The sequence below is a fragment of the Sardina pilchardus genome, chromosome 8, assembly GCF_963854185.1.
Source record: "Sardina pilchardus chromosome 8, fSarPil1.1, whole genome shotgun sequence".
Lineage (NCBI taxonomy): Eukaryota > Metazoa > Chordata > Actinopteri > Clupeiformes > Clupeidae > Sardina > Sardina pilchardus.
Window position 1 is genome coordinate 15,270,162 of NC_085001.1, and position 17,784 is coordinate 15,287,945.

Genomic DNA, 17,784 nt, shown 5'->3' on the forward strand with positions numbered 1-17,784 from the left:
AGTCTCTATACACACACACACACACACACACACACACACACACTCCAGTGTGACCAAACATTCGGTCAGTTGACAGTGTAATGTAGCAGCCCCACTGATGTACGACTTCTATATTTGTACAAGGGGAGAAGCACAACAGCTGAGCGAGTCTAAGGAGAATGTGCTCAGGGTTCCTCAGTCTACTTAAGGTTTCAGAGGAAATCAACTATTAGCCCCTCAGAGGCCAATTTCTCACTCACAAACAGCCCAAATACCATTTGTGTATGTGTACATAGAAAAGTATCTGTTGAAATAAAGATACAAATAAATGATACAGAGATGAGTTATCACAAACATGGAAACAATGGCTGTGAATTGAAAACCCATTCGGTTTTGTAATCCTATTTTCCTGTCTATTTTCCTGATGATGTGTTCAATATGAACTTAAGTTGACCTCCAAGAGTTGATTAACCAGAGTTTTTGCAAATCTCTAATGTGGCTGTTGTGAGCTTGATGGTTACATTTTGGACAATCCCCACTCACTTTCAAGTAATAGATAAACTGAGACTTTGACCCCTGTCTATTTAAGGTTTTCATTGCACTAAGGGAGAGCGCTGTTGACTGTAGAGGAAGTCATTCGGTACGGTAAGAGAAGTCAGCTTTTTTATATCTCCATATTTTAAGAAGGTTAGGCTTATGTATAAAGGATAATGCTGTCACTGTAACTAATGCATTTTGCATCTTGATTTTGGCGCTTTTATCTTTGTGGCCAGCTTGGGAAAGAAAAACATAATAAGATTGGAAATGATTTTGCAACAGTCACGAGTAATTGGGGATATTGCATTTCCTGTGACGACAAAAAAAAAAAAAATGGGATTAAGAGTAAATCGCACATTAGGATTTTATGAATCCCTCGGCCCTGCAGACTTTATCTGACTTTCAGATACTGCTAAAAACTTCTGTGCTGCAAAAGTGGGACGGTGCAAATTCTGTATGCATCTCATTTGGTTTTCACATGACACAGCACAAACAGAGATGAAGGCTTTTGTTCCCCACTGCCTGTGGTACTGAAGGAATGAATAAAGGTCTGCATGTATTGTTTAAGGTCAAAAGTGAAACGTGAACATGTTCCAGCTGAGTAAAAGAGTAGTAATGGTTGCCTGAACGTAATGCTTCTACTGCAGTTTCTATGACACGTGTGTGTGTGTGTGTGTGTGTGTGTGTGTGTGTGTGTGCGTGTGTGTTAATAATTGTAATTGTTAATTGTAATAGTTAAAATAGTTAAAAAGTTAATCAATCAAGACACCTACAATGAATAACACTGGGTGGCTGGTCATTATGAGTAAGTGCTTTTCTCTGTGTTACCTACTTAAGTAACTCACAGTCCTTGAACCGGTATTGTCATTTGTGGGACAAACACCTATTCACACTCGATTCAGAGTAGCTGTCAGAAAATCTTTACTTTTGTCTTCTCTCGGCAGATAACTCAACGTGGCACTGGTGGCACAACAAGGACCGACCATGAGCTGCACAGACGTCACACTCTCGACGGGCCAGAGGATGCCAGCCGTGGGCCTGGGCACCTGGAAGAGTAGCCCCGGGCAGGTCAGACTGCGGCCAATGGCCATGATACACCTCACCATGTATCTCATCCATTAAACCCCAAGAGTATCACCTCGGCAGCACCCTGCTTATTAAGCTTCATGAGTCACAGCTAAGGCTACTCTAGACGTGCCGAGCCGAGCCGACCTTTATTAGCGTATGCCCGATGCATTTGGTGATATACAGTAAGTAATTGTGTGACGTTGATGGACGAGGGTAATTTTTGTGGATGTGTGTGTGAAGGTGAAGCAGGCGGTGCTGGCCGCTCTGGACTGCGGCTACAGGCACATTGACTGTGCGGCCGCCTACAGTAATGAGCACGAGGTGGGGGAAGCTCTGGCTGAGAGAGTGGGGCCCGGGAAGGTAAGAAAATATATTAATTTATTTTCCTAGTGGGGAAAAAATCAATAAAAAAAGTTCTAAACCTTTAAGGTTCTACTTAGACCAGGTTCTTCAGTGCATCTTCTAGATGGCGGATATTGAAGTGAAGCCGAGGCCTAAGAGTCATCTTATAACCACCATAATATAAAATAAATGACAGTAATAACAATATGGAAGGGGATAATTAGACGTGGCTCTAGTACAGGAGGAACCCAATGTGAATGCTGAAGAACGAGTAGAAAAGCTTTGTTGAGTAGGAGCATCTTTCACCCTATAGTCCCTCAAGCGGGAGGAGGTCTTTGTGACCTCTAAGCTGTGGAACACCAAGCACCACCCTGATGATGTGGAGGCTGCCTGCCGGAAGACCCTCTCCGACCTGGAGCTGAGCTACCTGGACCTGTATCTCATGCACTGGCCCATGGCCTTCCAGTAAGTGGCTCCTCTGACACACGTGTATAGATAGATAGGGATTCTTCTTAGCTTTCCAGACTGATTCTGTGAACAGATCATGTGATAATAAACTAAGTAAATTGTAAAGGACAGAGGCGACGAAATGCAGCTGTGACATTTCCAGGCATAGGCTTAACCTTTCTATGTCCGTAATACATACAACTGTGGTATGACTGAAATGTATATTAAGCAGCTCAACATGCAAATGTGTGACTGTGACAGCCTAAAAAAAGGTGTTTCTACACAAACCAACCTAGATGAGGAATGACAAGCACTTTCACCTAAACTATTACTATAAACTGTCACTGCTGTGTCTCGAGATAAATATACGAGGCCAGCCATGTTGGCTCTCGTCAAGGTTCAAACCAAGCTGTTTCAGTTCATGAGATCAGGTTTAAGAGTTGTGGTGAGATGCTGAGATGTTGGTTCAAGATGGTCCAAAATGACTGGAATGACTCCAAATATCTGTGTCTGTGTCTTTATCTGTGTCTCCAGGAGGGGAGTGGAACTGATGCCGAGACGGCCTGATGGCACTGTTCGCTATGCAGATACCCACTACCGAGATACCTGGGTGGCCATGGAGAAGTTGGTGGACCAGGGCCTGGTGAAGGCTATAGGGTTGTCCAACTTCAATGCAAAGCAGATTGATGACATTCTTAGCATGGCAAAGCACAAACCAGTTGTGAACCAGGTACAATACTGCCAGTAGCCAATAACATTTTATATCATTCACAAATTGCTAATATGCTAATAAACTATTTGCCATGCGCTGAAGGTACATTTATGAACTTCAATACATGTCAGGTATTGCTGATGTTTCTGAGTTACAGAGTATGGACTGTGCCATAGATACAGTCTGTGCCATGTTAAATTGCAATATTATGTGCCATTTTCTTCTATACTGTGACTCATTGTCTGCAATATGATTGTATTATGTAACATTCTGGTTCAGAAGAGCCAAAGGTACCCCAGACAGCAATCAACGCTTTTGTTCAGACTGCGGCTCAATTTCTGAGAATCAATTTAGTTTTATGACAGCTCTTACATAAGAAGCTGTGTCTGAGCACAGTGAGACATGGAAACAGCAAAGTTACATCAACAGCAGAAGAGCACTTCAGCTTTCTAAGTGATGGAGACACACTTGGCCTCAGCACGTATCGAAGTGATGACTTCACCCTCTGATAGAAGTGAAATGTCAAAACCATACAGTCATGCTGCAAGCACTCCACCTAGTGAATCATTGCATTAGACACTATGCCAAAAATAGGATTAGAAAACAGAACAAGTTATCATAAAATAAACTAAGCAAAGAACGGAGGGATTGTAAGGTGATGGGAATTATTTCTATTTATGGACCTAAATCATGGCAAGGAAGCCCTGAGCATGAAATAGCTTGAATTAGTGTTCACTCTGGAAAAGAGAATGCAAGACTGGTTTTGTGATTATGTTTGAACTTTGAACTTGCCCTCTCCAAACTGATCATTTAAAGGTGGAGTGCCACCCGTATCTGGTCCAGTCGGAGCTGCTGGCCCACTGTAAGAACCGAGGGGTGGCGGTCACCGCCTACAGCCCCCTGGGGTCACCTGATCGTCCCTGGGCCGCCCCAGGTGAGCCCCTGTTGTTAGAAGACCCACAGATCCTCACCATGGCCAAACACTACAACAAGACCCCAGCCCAAGTCATCATCAGGTGAGAGGACTGAGGCTATAGCAACTTCACAACATCTCTGTGAGCTGGTGTGACCACTTTACAACATCTCTGTGAGCTGGTGTGAATGACCGCCTTACAACATCTCTAAGAGCTGGTATGACCACTTTACAACGTCTCTGAGCTGGTGTGAATGACCGCTTTACAACATCTCTGACCTGATATGACCGCTTTACATCTCATATCTACATCTACATCTACATCTCATACATACATATGAGCTGGTATAATTGATCGAGTAGGTCACATGTGATTTCAGAAATATGCTGATAGATCAGAAGTTTGATATTCAGGAGGCACACATTTCTTTGGTGGCAATAAAATCCCATGCTTCCCTGCTGTAAAATGACAACTATGAAGTGAACTGGGTTGAATGCTTGGCCAAAGAACTGTGCCACAGCTCAGGGTTTCTCCCCACAGTCGGCTGAGGTCATTAACAGTGAGTGTCCTGGCCAAATGTCGGGACTGACCTATTTGGTTTACTAACAGATGGCAGGTGCAGAGGGGAGTCATATGCATCCCGAAAAGCGTCACTCCGTCCAGGATCAAGCAGAACCTCGAGGTAACGACACTGCACTCCTCATATTCAAATGTGGTGAATTCAAGGGCAGCTACTGTTTAAAAGGTCGATTAGCCCATTTCAAAGCAGACAGCCAAGAGCTTTATATGCAAATGCTGTTCCATATTTAGCAATCTGGCCTGTCCTACAACATTCACATACACCCACACGCACGCACACACGCACACACGCACACACACACACACACACACACACACACACACATTTAACTTACCCTTGGGAGAGAGGAGGGGGGGGGAAGCATGTAATTAGAATCACCAGTAGGCCTCCTGGCGTGCTTTTGGTACAATTTTACATTGCATGTAATGTTTCATTAGAACTTTCTGTTGTTCTTGACATCAATTTGACTGGGCTTTTAATTGTTTACCATTTTGTACCCATAAAGGTGTTTGACTTTGAAATATCAGAGAAAGACATGACGCAGATTAACTCCTTCAATCGTAATGAGAGACTCATCATACCCACTATAGAGGTAAAGTCAATACTACCAAGTGCTGGTCATTATACTGTAGAAGATCATCAAAAAGTTGATTTATTTCTTTTCATTTTGATGATTATTACAGACAACTAATGAAAATCCCAAATTCAGTATCTCAGAAAATTAGACTATTACTTAAGGCCATCAGGAATGTTGGGCAACTGAAAAGTATGAACATGGAAAGTATGAGCATGTATAGCAGTCAATACTTATTTGCGGCTCCTTTTGCCTGAATTACTGCAGCTATGCGGCATGGCATGGAGTCGATCAGTCTGGCACTGCTCAGGTGTTATGAGAGCCCAAGTTGCTCTGATAGTGGCCTTCAGCTCTTCTGCTTTGTTGGGTCTGGCATATTGCATCTTCCTCTTCACAATAAGAATCCCATAGATCGTATATGGGGATAAGGTCGGGCAAGTTTGCTGGCCAATTAAGAACAGGGATTCCATGGTCCTTAAACCAGGTACTGGTAGCTTTGGCACGGTGTGCAGGTGCCAAGTCCAGTTGAAATATGAAATCTGCGTCTCCATAAAGTTGGTCAGCAGCAGGAAGCACAAAGTGCTCTAAAACTTCCTGGTAGAGGGCTGCCTTGACCCTGGACCTCAGAAGACACAGTGGACACCAGCAGATGACATGGCACCCCAAACCATCACTGACTGTGGAAACTTTACACTGGACTTCAAGCAACATGAATTCTGTGCCTCTCCTCTCTTCCTCCAGACTCTGAGACCTTGATTTCCAAAGGAAATGGAAACTTTACTTTCATCAGAGAAGATAACTTTCGACCACTCAGCAGCAGTCAAGTCCTTTTGTCTTAAGCAGACGCTTTGTCTCTTGTTGAAGAGTGGCTTGACACAAGGAATGCGACAGCTGAAACCCCGGTCTTGCATTCTGTGCGTGGTGGATCTTGAAGCGCACAGACTCTTGCTGCATTCTACTCTTTGTGGATCTCCCCCACATTTTTGAATGGGTTTTGTTTCACAATCCTCTCCAGGGTGTGGTTATCTCTATTGCTTGTACACTTTCTACCACATCTTTTCCTTCCCTTCCCCTCGCTATTCATGGGTTTCATCAGGTCCCTTTCCACAGGTGTATTAATCAAGCACCATGCAGGCTGCATTCATAATCAAGGTGCTTGATTGTATACACCTGTGGAAAGGGAATGGATGAAACCCATGAATTAATGTGCTTGGACACAGAGCTCTGTGAATAGCCAGCCTCTTTAGCACCTTTTGTGTCTTGCCCTCCTTGTGCAAGGTGTCTATTAGACCTCTGAAGTTCGCCTACAAAAAAAGAACCAAAGCTGCCAAATCTTTTCCTATATAAGGAGATCCGGGTGTTAATTGAACCTAACTGCCTTTGGCAAGTTGCATTGGAAGTTAGCTATAGGCTAGCAAAGATGAAAGTATGCTGTCTTCACCTACTGAATATCAATATCCACTCGAAGGTTTAACAAGTTAAACAGGTGCGATGATTCAAAATCCCCATGTTATTTTCACATAGAAAAAAATCTCAAGATACTAGATCTCCTTATCTGGGCAAAGATGATAACTTTTTTGTAGGCGAACCTCAGAGGTCTATGGTCATCTTTTGGATAACTGTCAAGTCAGCAGTCTTCCCCATTGTGTAGCCTACAACTAGACTGAGAGACCATTTAAGGCTTTTGCAGGTGTTTTGAGTTAATTAGCTGATTAGAGTGTGGCACCAGGTGTCTTCAATATTGAACCTTTTCACAATATTCTAATTTTCTGAGATACTGAATTTGGGGTTTTCTTTAGTTGTTAGTGATAATCATCCAAATTAAAAGCAATGAACACATGAAATATATCAGTCTGTGTGTGGGATAAATGTGTAGGCTACATTATACAAGTTTTACTTTTCGAATGGAATTACTGAAATAAATCAATATATTCTAATTATTTGACCAGCACCTGTATATAAAATGGCCTGCATGTCTGGCATTTCATTTATTGCAGCTGAGAGTTGTTGTTGGTTTATTCTCCACACAGAAAGATGGTGTGAAGGTGTGGAGGGATGCGATTCACCCTCACTTTCCCTTCCATGAGCCATACTAGCTACCTCTCACTGAGCAACCACAGCCAGGAAAGGACAGCCATGCTGAACCATCTTCTGAATTCCCCCCAACTACTTTACCAAGCACTTAGAAGATTGACATTCAACAGTCTTGAGTAACATATGTTGCATACTCGGACTCTCTGTAAGAATGAATAAATAAAGAATATCACATAGCACTCACCTCATAACCTGTCAGCTCCATTTACTTCACTGTCTAACACCACCACAGATTCACATAGATCTATGTAGATAAAATGGGTAACTATAAAATCTCGTCAGTGAAACAATACTGTAATGGTCTTTTGAACAAATAAGCCAAGCTATGCCAAGCTACACAACTGTCCCCATTCTGTCTGTGGAAAGTTCTAGAATCGCATGACCAGGCTGGCTGAGTGCTCACTTGTTTAAATGTGAGGCTACTCTTTACACAAGCCCTTTGGATTGTTTAGTTTAGAGACCACCTGGAACTTTTCAGCCTTTTCACTTTATGATACTGGACTTCTAGAACTCAGCATAGAGAACTTGGAGAAAACAACTACTACGAGATGGCCACAAGGTTGCAAGGGTGACATCAAGTGGCCAAAGGCAGACATATCTTTAGCACATTAAACATGGCCTTCCACAGATCCCCATTGCACACTGGGGGTTATTATGAAGCTTTTTGGAGAGTATTGCAAAGAATGTCAAAAGAAATCCTTTGTCAAACAAGTTCACCAACGTGCAGCCAGCTCACTTATCGATTGCTCCATGTTGATAAAAGCACCAATAAGAACAGAAGCAACACATAAAGCAACACAAAGCAAGGTCAATAAAAAGACAAAAGCAATTCCATCTGAAAATGCACCAAGTTCTCAACATGATCACAGCTTGCAGTGCCTATGTACAAAAAAGGGAAAGCATGGAAGGTGGTGCGCTGTTTAACCAGTTTTTACAGTTTCTACTTCAGCAGAAAAACCCATTTACACCTCTCTGGGAGACAAAGTGAACATGGACGATTTCCAGGCCACAGGCATGTAAAGGCAACTCTACAGACACCACCAAACAGCAGATTTATTTCCTTTCGTGAATTTTATTGGAACATTTTCAAACTTGTAATACATTATATGCTACATTCATAAAAAATGAAGTAATTAGCATTTTTTTTCCTCTTTTTTTTTTAAATCCATTTTCTTTCAACAGGCTAGCGTTAATCCCATCACTAAAGCTGCTCGCATAGGTTGTGAAAAAAGTAAGAATGAAGCCACTCTAACCTGGTATGTATTCACGGAAATGCAACCCCCCCACCCCCCGCCCACGTTACATAAAGATCAAAGTTTCAGCAATAATCATCCTTTCACAAACCAGAGCCAAGTACAAGCAGCTACATGCTTTTTCTCTGACAGGTGTGGGAATAAAGAGTGGGAGAGAATAGATTGAATTGGAGGGAATAATAATAATAAAAAAAGAAAGACATTAAAGAAGCACAGGAGTCCTAAAAATGTGGAATTTTATAGTTGGTTGTTTTTTTTGTAGATTTTTTTTTCACTCTTTTTTTTATTATTTGTACATGGTGGCCTGAGAGGACTAAAGCGTCAGTCAGGCGTGTGGTCTCTTCAGCCGTAGAGGTCATCGTCGTTGTCCTCGTTGAACTGGGCGCCGCCGCCGCCTCCTGATGAGCCCTGGCTTGGTCCGCTGCCACTCTGGCTGCTGGAGGGGAATCTGAAGAGGGGGGAGAGCACAGAGTGGTGGCACTGGGGTTAAAGCCAGACCTATTCTGGAAACCTAAAATGGCTCATTTCTAGTGACCCATCATTATCCAGAAGCAGTACGTAGAATGAAGCTACAAACTGGATTGCTGCATGGTGGGGGAGGGTTGGTTATTTATCTGCATTACTCAAACATTCCGAATTGAGCTGCTTACCTGAAGCTGCCGAATCCTCTGCTCTGCTGAAGCGTCTGTGCGAACATCTCGTACTTGCGGATGTCGTTGTCACTGACGGAGCGACGGGCAAAGCGCATGGCCTCCTCAAAGTGGTCTTTCCTGATCTCAGGAACAGGGTCATCCTCCTCCACCTCCTGAGGGCACAAACCAGGGTCCACCTTTAATTTGAACTGACTGACTGAAACCACAAACTCAGAGGCGCCCTCTAATACTACGGTGCTGCTCAAGTCCTCAAAAGGAAAAGGAACATTACAAGAGCACCATATTGTGGTCTATTGTACATCGGGAGATCCCATAGTTGGTTTCATTGAGAAAACAAATATAACGTTCCATTTGTCATCCCATCAGTACTATTTATCAATATAGAATCAAATATCTGGATAACTGTTTACATCACTAGTCCTACCCAATCACACACAAGATTTCACAAGTTTAACATTCACTATGGAATCATCACCAGCTCTGCTAATAATAACTGTACATGGACACGGCAAGATTTATGAATATTGAACATAGTTTATATAAACTTGCTAACTGATTGATGGAGAACATATTGCAGACTTGAAAATAAGTGGTTGAAGAACAAGTCCTTGGTAACTGAATAAAGTTCTCTCACCATGGCTGAGGGGTTGGTCTGCCTTTCGCGTTCCCTCCTGATCTCGTTCTCGATGGACTCCCTGATGGCCAGTTTGCAGGCCCGCTGGCAGATCTCAGTCAAATCAGCTCCAGAGAAGCCGTTGGTCATCTTGGCCAGGAAGTCAAGGTCCACTTCCTACAGTGGGAGGGAGACAGGCCACAGATGCATCAGCTACAGCTGCACTGATCTGATTTTTCCCCCTTGTTACATGATCATGGAAGTATGAACGTCTGAAGCATCCAACATTTTCGGAATATGTCATACATAGACATAAAGCACAACTAAACAAAAAAAAAGAGCCTTGAAGCTCATCAATCTTCTTTTTAAATCAACGCATTCCCGACCACTTCGTACAGTCCTCCTGATACTTCTACAAAACTATAGTCAGTGTAAAGGAGGAAGGTTCTGACCTTGGCAATGGGAGACTTCCTGAGGTTGGCCTTGAGGATGGCCATGCGGGACTTCTCATCGGGCAGGGGGATGTAGATGAGCTGGTCCAGACGACCGGGCCTGAGGATGGCTGGGTCGATGATGTCGGGCCTGTTGGTGGCACCAATGATGAAGACGTTCTTCTTGCTGGACATGCCGTCCATCTCTGTCAGGATCTGGTTGATGACACGGTCGGCGGCTCCGCCACCATCACCCACGTTGCCACCACGGGCCTTGGCGATGGAGTCCAACTCGTCAAAGAAGAGCACGCATGGAGCAGCCTGACGAGCCTGGGAGTTGAAAGCAAACGGGACGGGCAGTCAAATATCTGCAACCAACCACTGCACTGTCCAAAGGCAACTATCGGATGACATTCTAGACACCTAAATACTAAAGTCATTCGTATGTGGCTGGATAAAATATGCTCTGACAAATAGTTTCAATCTACAAGTCAATTTTGTGAATTAAGTAAGCAAATTAATGTGAGGTAATGTGAAGTAAGTGAAATGAAGGCAGCATCAACCCAAGTTTCACAGCTGGCTGAACCTGGGCGTTCGGAGTGTTCTGAGAATCTTACCTTGTCGAAGATCTCACGGACGTTGGCCTCGGACTCTCCGAACCACATGGTGAGCAGCTCTGGGCCTTTGATGGAGATGAAGTTGGCCTGGCACTCGTTGGCGATGGCTTTAGCCAGGAGTGTCTTACCACAACCTGGTGGTCCGTAGAACAGCACACCCTTGGATGGGGTCATGCCAAACTTGAGGAATTTGTCGGGGTGCTCCACTGGGTACTGAGAAGAACAAAGAAAATGTGTCGGTGAGAACTCTTGGGCATACACGGATCCCATTCGTCGTTATGGTCAGGGCAAGTTTGAATTCTCTACCTGCACCAGCTCCTGCAGCTCCCTCTTGACGTCATCCAGACCTCCGATGTCCTCCCAGGTGATGTTGGGCACCTCCACCACGGTCTCACGCAGGGCAGATGGGTTGCTCTGGCTCAGGGCCCACTGAAAGACCATACAGACAGGACACATGAGGCCAAGTCGACAATTAAAAAGACCCTGGTATTTATTGAACCTGATTTGTGTACTGGTCTGAATTAACGTTGTGTGCACTACTTTATGCTATTTCAGTTTGTACAGTTGACGTTTACCACCAATAGCCATGATTAAGGGCAGATTCAATATAGTCAGCCATGAAATTTGAGTTGTGCCCGCTAAATAATACATAAAAAAAATTAATACAGGAAATAAAGCCCACTTACTCTGAAGTCATCCATGGTGACCGCCAGTGAGTTCATGACTTCAGCGTCAATGGTCTCGTCCTCCAGGTCAATGAGGTCCATCTTCTTCCTGATGGCCTGCAGGGCAGCCTCGGAGCAGAGGGCAGCCAGATCAGCACCCACGTGCCCATGGGTCTCGTTGGCAACCTGAGGGAACAGAAACGACCGAGAGGGTCAAGTCAACGTTTTAGCATATACACATTACAAGAGTTGTTGTTTCTTAGTGGTGTGATGAAAGCCTCTGCAGTGTGTACCATACCTGCTCAAGGTCAACATCATCAGCCAGCTTCATGTTCTTGGTGTGAATCTGGAGAATCTCAAGTCTGCCAGTAGCATCTGGAATGCCAATGTCCACCTCTCGGTCGAAGCGCCCTGGGATCAAAGAGAGACAAGATATGATGCCCTCGCCCTCAATATGACTTTAGTAAAAGTTCAGCATCTGGTTAAAAACAGCGCCAACTGCAAATCCATGGCTCAAAAACTGAACTACCAATAGGACTTACCGAATCTCCTGAGAGCTGGGTCAATGCTGTTGGGTCTGTTGGTGGCAGCCATGACGATGACATGAGCCCTCTGCTTCAGGCCGTCCATCAGGGTCAGCAGCTGAGACACAATGCGCCTCTCCACCTCACCGTGGGTCTGCAAGCACACAGGGCCAACTCTGGTTACAGCACACATCTCACTAAAACCACTTGCAATATGGGATGAGACTTCTAAAAAGGTGCAAAATGCGCTGATGAACACCAAGGGTGCCTCTCAACCTCTCTCGATGCTCGGTCCTCCAGGCTTGTTCCCACTAATATATAAAATAACACTAGACTATCCCATTGTTTCCGCCCCATCATTCTTTATGTAGAATAGTGAGAACGAGGACCGAGAAAGGAAGGGAGGATGTATAAAAGACAAATGAGAGGCACCCCAAGACTCCGTATAAACCTGTAATCTTTTGAAATGCTGATAGCTGATAGGAGTCCAGAACAGGCATTAGAAGTTGTATGGTCAGTCAATTTCAATATGCACGCCTAATACACATTATTTAAACACAGACATGGGATTATGCTGTTAATAATTTGAGAGCCCAAGGTAACAGCAAGGTCACATGTTAACTAACTACAAGTATGGCTAGTGCATTTTTGAACATCAACAACAACAAAAAACTACACACTCTCTAACACTTTAAGTTAAAAATCAAGACATTCAAGTCCTGCTGTTCATTAGAAATTCAGTTCCTTCCAGCAATGGCACTTGAAACCCTGTGCACGGTTACAGAATCCCATTACAGATGCAATTAAACTGTTAAGCAGTAGAGTCCCCCGGAGAGGGATGGTGGTTCCTGATATGAATGGATGCAACTGAGGCCAGAGCACAATGTCCTCACCTTCTCTCTCTTGGGGGCAATGGCATCGAGCTCGTCAATGAAGATGATGGCGGGGGCGTTCTTCTCGGCCTCCTCGAAGGCTTTCCTCAGGTTGCTCTCAGACTCTCCGGCCAGTTTGCTCATGATCTCAGGGCCTGGGTCACACAGACAGTGGCGGCAAGAGATGAGATTGAACCTACAGCCAAAGAACTCCATGGCACTATGCTCTTCACACCCACACACATTTATATGACAAAGCTAATAGACTCACAGATTAAAAACTGTGTGAATCTGATCCCATACAATGCACATGCTTATAACACCAGAACACATTCTAGTCAGAGCAACTGTATTGAGACAATCTACTGGATAATCAACATGGACATACTACTATCCAGGTCAACCTAGTAGGGCGAGTACCGTGGCTGAAACGGACTATAAAAAGCACGCTACAGTACTGGCATCTGGCATCTTCCAAAGCTTAAACCCCAGTATGCTAAGCAAGACTACAAGGGTGCTTGGGTGACACCTAGCTGTCGAAGGGGAGCAGATCAAGTTGCAGAGGAAAACCAGAGAAATGGAAATGGCATGCTACACCATGTGTCTCTAATAAGGCAAAAGGTGATCTGCAGGACTTTCACGTGCAGCTAAAGAAACACGAGCTAGCCTTTGTCCTCCTCAGCAAGAAACAAGAGGAGTATCGCTTGCAAGGAGAGCATGCTGCATGGAGCGATGAAAAGATGCGGAAACATGAGAAAAGGATGATCAGGATGTGCCATGATGAATGGCAGGGAAAATCCATCACAACATGAGGCCCACTACTGGCCAAGCAAAACTAAACAAAAAAAAGAACCTGATATTGTAATGTAATTTTGCTACACAAGCCATCAAAACAGTAATGCAATATGCATTACTTGGAACAGCGGGCTGGTGCTTAAGGTTGCATAATGATGATTTTGCCCTCTCTAGCCTGGAATTACTTCACACTGTAAGGTGATCAGCCATCAGCGCTGAGGTTTTGGAGCATAAAGGTCAGCTGGACAGCAATCAATTCTATGGACTCCGTAGGTCATAGGACTGCTTTGTGCAACGTCCCATTTTGGAATTTAGAATATTCTTCAATTCAATTCAGAAATCCTAAAAGGAAATTCAAGCCACACTACCAACCAAGTCCTATTTTATCATACAAAATAATGGGTTTACAATAACATTCAGGTCAAAGACTGATGCACCATTCAATTCAAAATAAACCTCCATTAATTCTTCTAAAGGGTTCTTACCATTGATGAGGAAGAAGAAAGCTCCAGTTTCGTTAGCGACAGCACGGGCGATCAGAGTTTTTCCAGTTCCAGGAGGTCCATACAGCAGAATGCCACGAGGAGGCTGGTGCACACAAAGAGCATGGTTACAGCTTCATGTTGTAGTATTGTCTAACTTAACGGCCCATCTTCTATCAAAGTGTTCTCTCCTCACCTTCACGCCAATGGCCTTGAAGAGGGCAGGGTGTCTGAGAGGGAGCTCAACCATCTCTTTGATTTGAGCCAACTGCTTGCGGACTCCTCCAATGTCATCATAGCCGACCTCATTCAGAGACTCCTCCTCATCCTACAGGAAACCGAGGAACAGAAACACTATCAAGTTCATGTCTCTCCAATAGAAGCATTACTCCAAACCAAATTGAAAATATGTCTGCCTGTAATTCTGCCTGCACCAGCAATACATATTGATCAGTATAATATTACATCCCATCCATGTCTGGGTGTTGCTGGGGCCATAATACAGTACGTATTGATCTTAAGGCAGGGCCTCTGCTTCCGAGCAAAGCTAAGGGCTCACTTAAACCTCTCCAGCAACTCCAAAAGCTATGATGGAAAGCACCAAGAGCTGCGGATGTTTCTCAACAGCATACCTCACGCTTGATGGGCTCCCCCTCGCAGTGGATGACTGTGTCGGGGGCCACGATGCAGTAAGGACTGGGGTCTGTCTCCACCACTTTGAATTCTACTGCACGCATACCACCCCTGACCAGGAAAATGTCCCCTGAAGAATAAAATAGGTGTATGAGCATATACAGAGGAACGAGAACATTGGAGTCCATCAAATAAAACTTCAAGGCAGCAGTTCCTCGTCTTAAAAAACCTTTTACCTTTACGGATTGGCCGGTAGGCCTCAAGGAAATATGGCTTCAGGTACACCTCAAACAAGTTGCCAGTGATGCCTTCAACTGTGTCATCAATGGGCAAGACATGGATACGCTTTCCATACTTGACATCTGGACAAGGCTGGATGCTATGGACAACAAAGATACATACTATGTAAAAGACTACAACAAAGGTTTTTTATATTATTATCATTATTTAAGTGAAACATTGGAGTAACCAGTTCAGCAGTTTGTAAAAGTGCAATCGAAAATACCTGATGACATCTCCCAGGCGGACCCTCAGGTTGTTACGGACCACCCTGTTCATGCGGACCTTCTCGTCAGAGCAGGAGTCATCAGAGAGCACAATACACACCGTCTCCCTCCTCTTCTTGCCCTTGAGCAGCACAGTGTCTCCTCTGAAGAGCTGCAGTTCATCCATCTTAGCCTGCCAAGTGATAAAATTAAATTAAAAATATGTACAGAGTTGTCTGAAATAAATGACACACACAATTAGTGTAAAATCGTTACGGATATACCAATGCTTGTTACCTGAGAAAGTGACACAACACTGTTGTCTTCATTGATGGATTCATCAACTATCAACCTGTTTGGTCTGTTCTTTTGCTTCAGGATCGCAGTGGATAGATCATCATTTTTGGATCTGCACAGAGATTGGACACAAGCAATTTTTTTTAGTATTTTAGTACATACCAGGGTAATCTAATAGGTTTTAAAACTCTTCTCCACTTCAATCACAAATGGAGATGACCATTAGACACAGTAATGTAATAGAACTTACTATAGAGTATACAATGTGCTGTACAGTATGCTATTGTATCGTTATGTCCTTAGCAGATGTATCCCATCTTTAATGTCTAATCTTGAATAGAATGCTTTCTTTATGAATGTAGCATGAGTGTTAACCCACGAGAAATGTCCCACATCGTGGGACAAATGACAACTAGGGACAACTATGGCAGATAATATATAATGTTGATGATTCAACTAGCCAGTGTGTGATCAGACTAGTTGTTCGACTCCTCCTACAAAACCCCCCTGGACAAGTGATTAGAGCTTATTGGCCACGTCGTACTAGTTTAAATTTACCAGGTTTACACGTGTAACAGATGGAAACTTCTGGTGAATTGCTTAGTTGATATGCGAGATAGAAAGGAAACAAAAGAGAAACTGTAACTCTGACCGACGTCACAAGCGCACTTGGCAATCAACAACATAGCCAGGATAGACAGATCTTTAGCCAAGTTAAAATGGGATTAGTTTCATAATTTATTTTTTAATTTATATTCGCTAGTACTGGTCGACTAGTCACCATCTATTGTTTATTTTTTACACTGAATTACCTGAATGTAAGCGTATGATACATCTGATAGTCAAAGAGACAGTCTAGTTCAACTAATTATGATTAGCCATGCTAGCTAGCTATACCTGTTCAAACAAAAGCTGAAATTACGCTTGGGTAGCTTCGTTAGTTTCAAAATAAGTTACAGAGTCGAAGCACCGTATGAAACTAACCACAAGTTTCCGAACTCATAGCTAGTGACGACAGGCAAATAAGTCAAGTTATGATGTTGACGCCGATATCCTTGGTTTTATATCGCGTTATGGTTAAGGTAAGCTAACTCAATAGCTAGCAATCGCTTGGTTATATGCCGAATGACACAGCAAATGCTTCTGACTAAACGGACTTGCTATCCGACTAGCTAGCTTTCAGGCTAATCAGTTAGCGGTAGCACGTTTAACCAGAGGGGTTTCCTATCTGCCTCTTGAATTAGATACGTTGTATCTGGGCTGGTTAACATCGCTACAAATTAATGGTGGGCCATCAACGAGGACACCTATTTATCGCGATGACTGCGATGGGCACATATCTGATGTGCTGTCTGCGACATGGGTTGGATGACAACATTGCTACACAAAAGCAGGGCAAATGATGTCGCCGTGAAATGGCCTACTCGTATGAGAGGAACGTTCAACTAACATAAGCTCAAAGCATTAATCAGAACGTCAGATACTAGTGGGCTAACCGCCATCGGTTAATTTCAATATAGAGATTAATTACAGCCGGATAAGACGGTGATTGATATCAATTAATTAGGAAGCTTAATAAGTGGCGCATGACGGATCATGTCAAACTCAGTTGATGCCGGTAGGCCAAACTTCCCCCCACGGAAAACGAGAATGACTCAGTATGCTTAGCTAAGTTAGCCGCTTAGCTAACAATGTTATTGGAAGCAGAACGACAGCTAAAGTACGCTAGCTAGGCTGAATGGGAGTTCTGGTGTAAAAAGAACATTGAAAATGCTGTCGACGTAAATAAAGTCATTATCAAGATAAAGCCATATTATCTGGTCTTACACCTTTCAATACCCCAACCCTGTTCATGCTAACTGGTCAATTACCATGGTGAAATATCAATCGACTACTAATGCGTTCGGTACCGCGACATGCTAACATTAGCTGTTTAGCTAACATAGTTGGGTTGCCCCTAGCTTGTCAGTTCGCTAGCTAGCTAACAACGCTGTAAAATACGATGGACAGACAAACAGAAATAGATAAATATCATTTTCTGGATATACTCACTCTCCCCCCGAAGCCATGTTGCTTCTCCCGAATAACGATATAAATAAAATGTAACAATATACTTCAGCAACTCTCTTGATTGACCGACTGCAACCTTCACAATTCTTTCCTCCGCACTGAATTTCAAAACGTCAGCTAAGCTTGCTCGCTTCAAAGCTGCAGAAA

The 17,784-nt window shown here is 43.6% G+C and overlaps 2 protein-coding genes across 3 annotated transcripts; one reads left to right on the forward strand and one right to left on the reverse strand.

Annotated features, from left to right (window-relative positions):
- Nucleotides 1-568: 568 nt before the first annotated feature.
- Nucleotides 569-7,430, forward strand: akr1a1a (aldo-keto reductase family 1, member A1a (aldehyde reductase)). Its single transcript, XM_062542925.1, has 9 exons — nt 569-624; nt 1,461-1,584; nt 1,825-1,944; nt 2,240-2,391; nt 2,908-3,103; nt 3,902-4,101; nt 4,609-4,681; nt 5,085-5,171; nt 7,184-7,430. The coding sequence occupies exons 2-9, from the start codon at nt 1,501-1,503 to the stop codon at nt 7,247-7,249; spliced, it is 978 nt and encodes a 325-aa protein (XP_062398909.1). The 5' UTR covers nt 569-624; nt 1,461-1,500; the 3' UTR covers nt 7,250-7,430.
- An 869-nt stretch (nt 7,431-8,299) lies between these two features.
- Nucleotides 8,300-17,778, reverse strand: vcp (valosin containing protein). 2 transcript variants are annotated; one of them, XM_062542927.1, is made up of 17 exons: nt 17,620-17,778; nt 15,568-15,679; nt 15,291-15,463; nt 15,022-15,164; nt 14,785-14,915; nt 14,349-14,480; nt 14,156-14,258; nt 12,897-13,030; nt 12,022-12,157; nt 11,778-11,890; nt 11,501-11,665; nt 11,121-11,243; nt 10,815-11,027; nt 10,219-10,527; nt 9,788-9,943; nt 9,151-9,302; nt 8,300-8,948 (listed from the first exon to the last, which is right to left on the reverse strand). In XM_062542927.1, the coding sequence occupies exons 1-17, from the start codon at nt 17,634-17,636 to the stop codon at nt 8,843-8,845; spliced, it is 2,418 nt and encodes an 805-aa protein (XP_062398911.1). In that variant the 5' UTR covers nt 17,637-17,778; the 3' UTR covers nt 8,300-8,842. The 2 variants fall into 2 exon arrangements, with proteins under 2 accessions (XP_062398911.1, XP_062398910.1); XM_062542926.1 differs by having other exon boundaries at nt 9,151-9,305.
- Between the last annotated feature and the right edge of the window lie 6 nt (nt 17,779-17,784).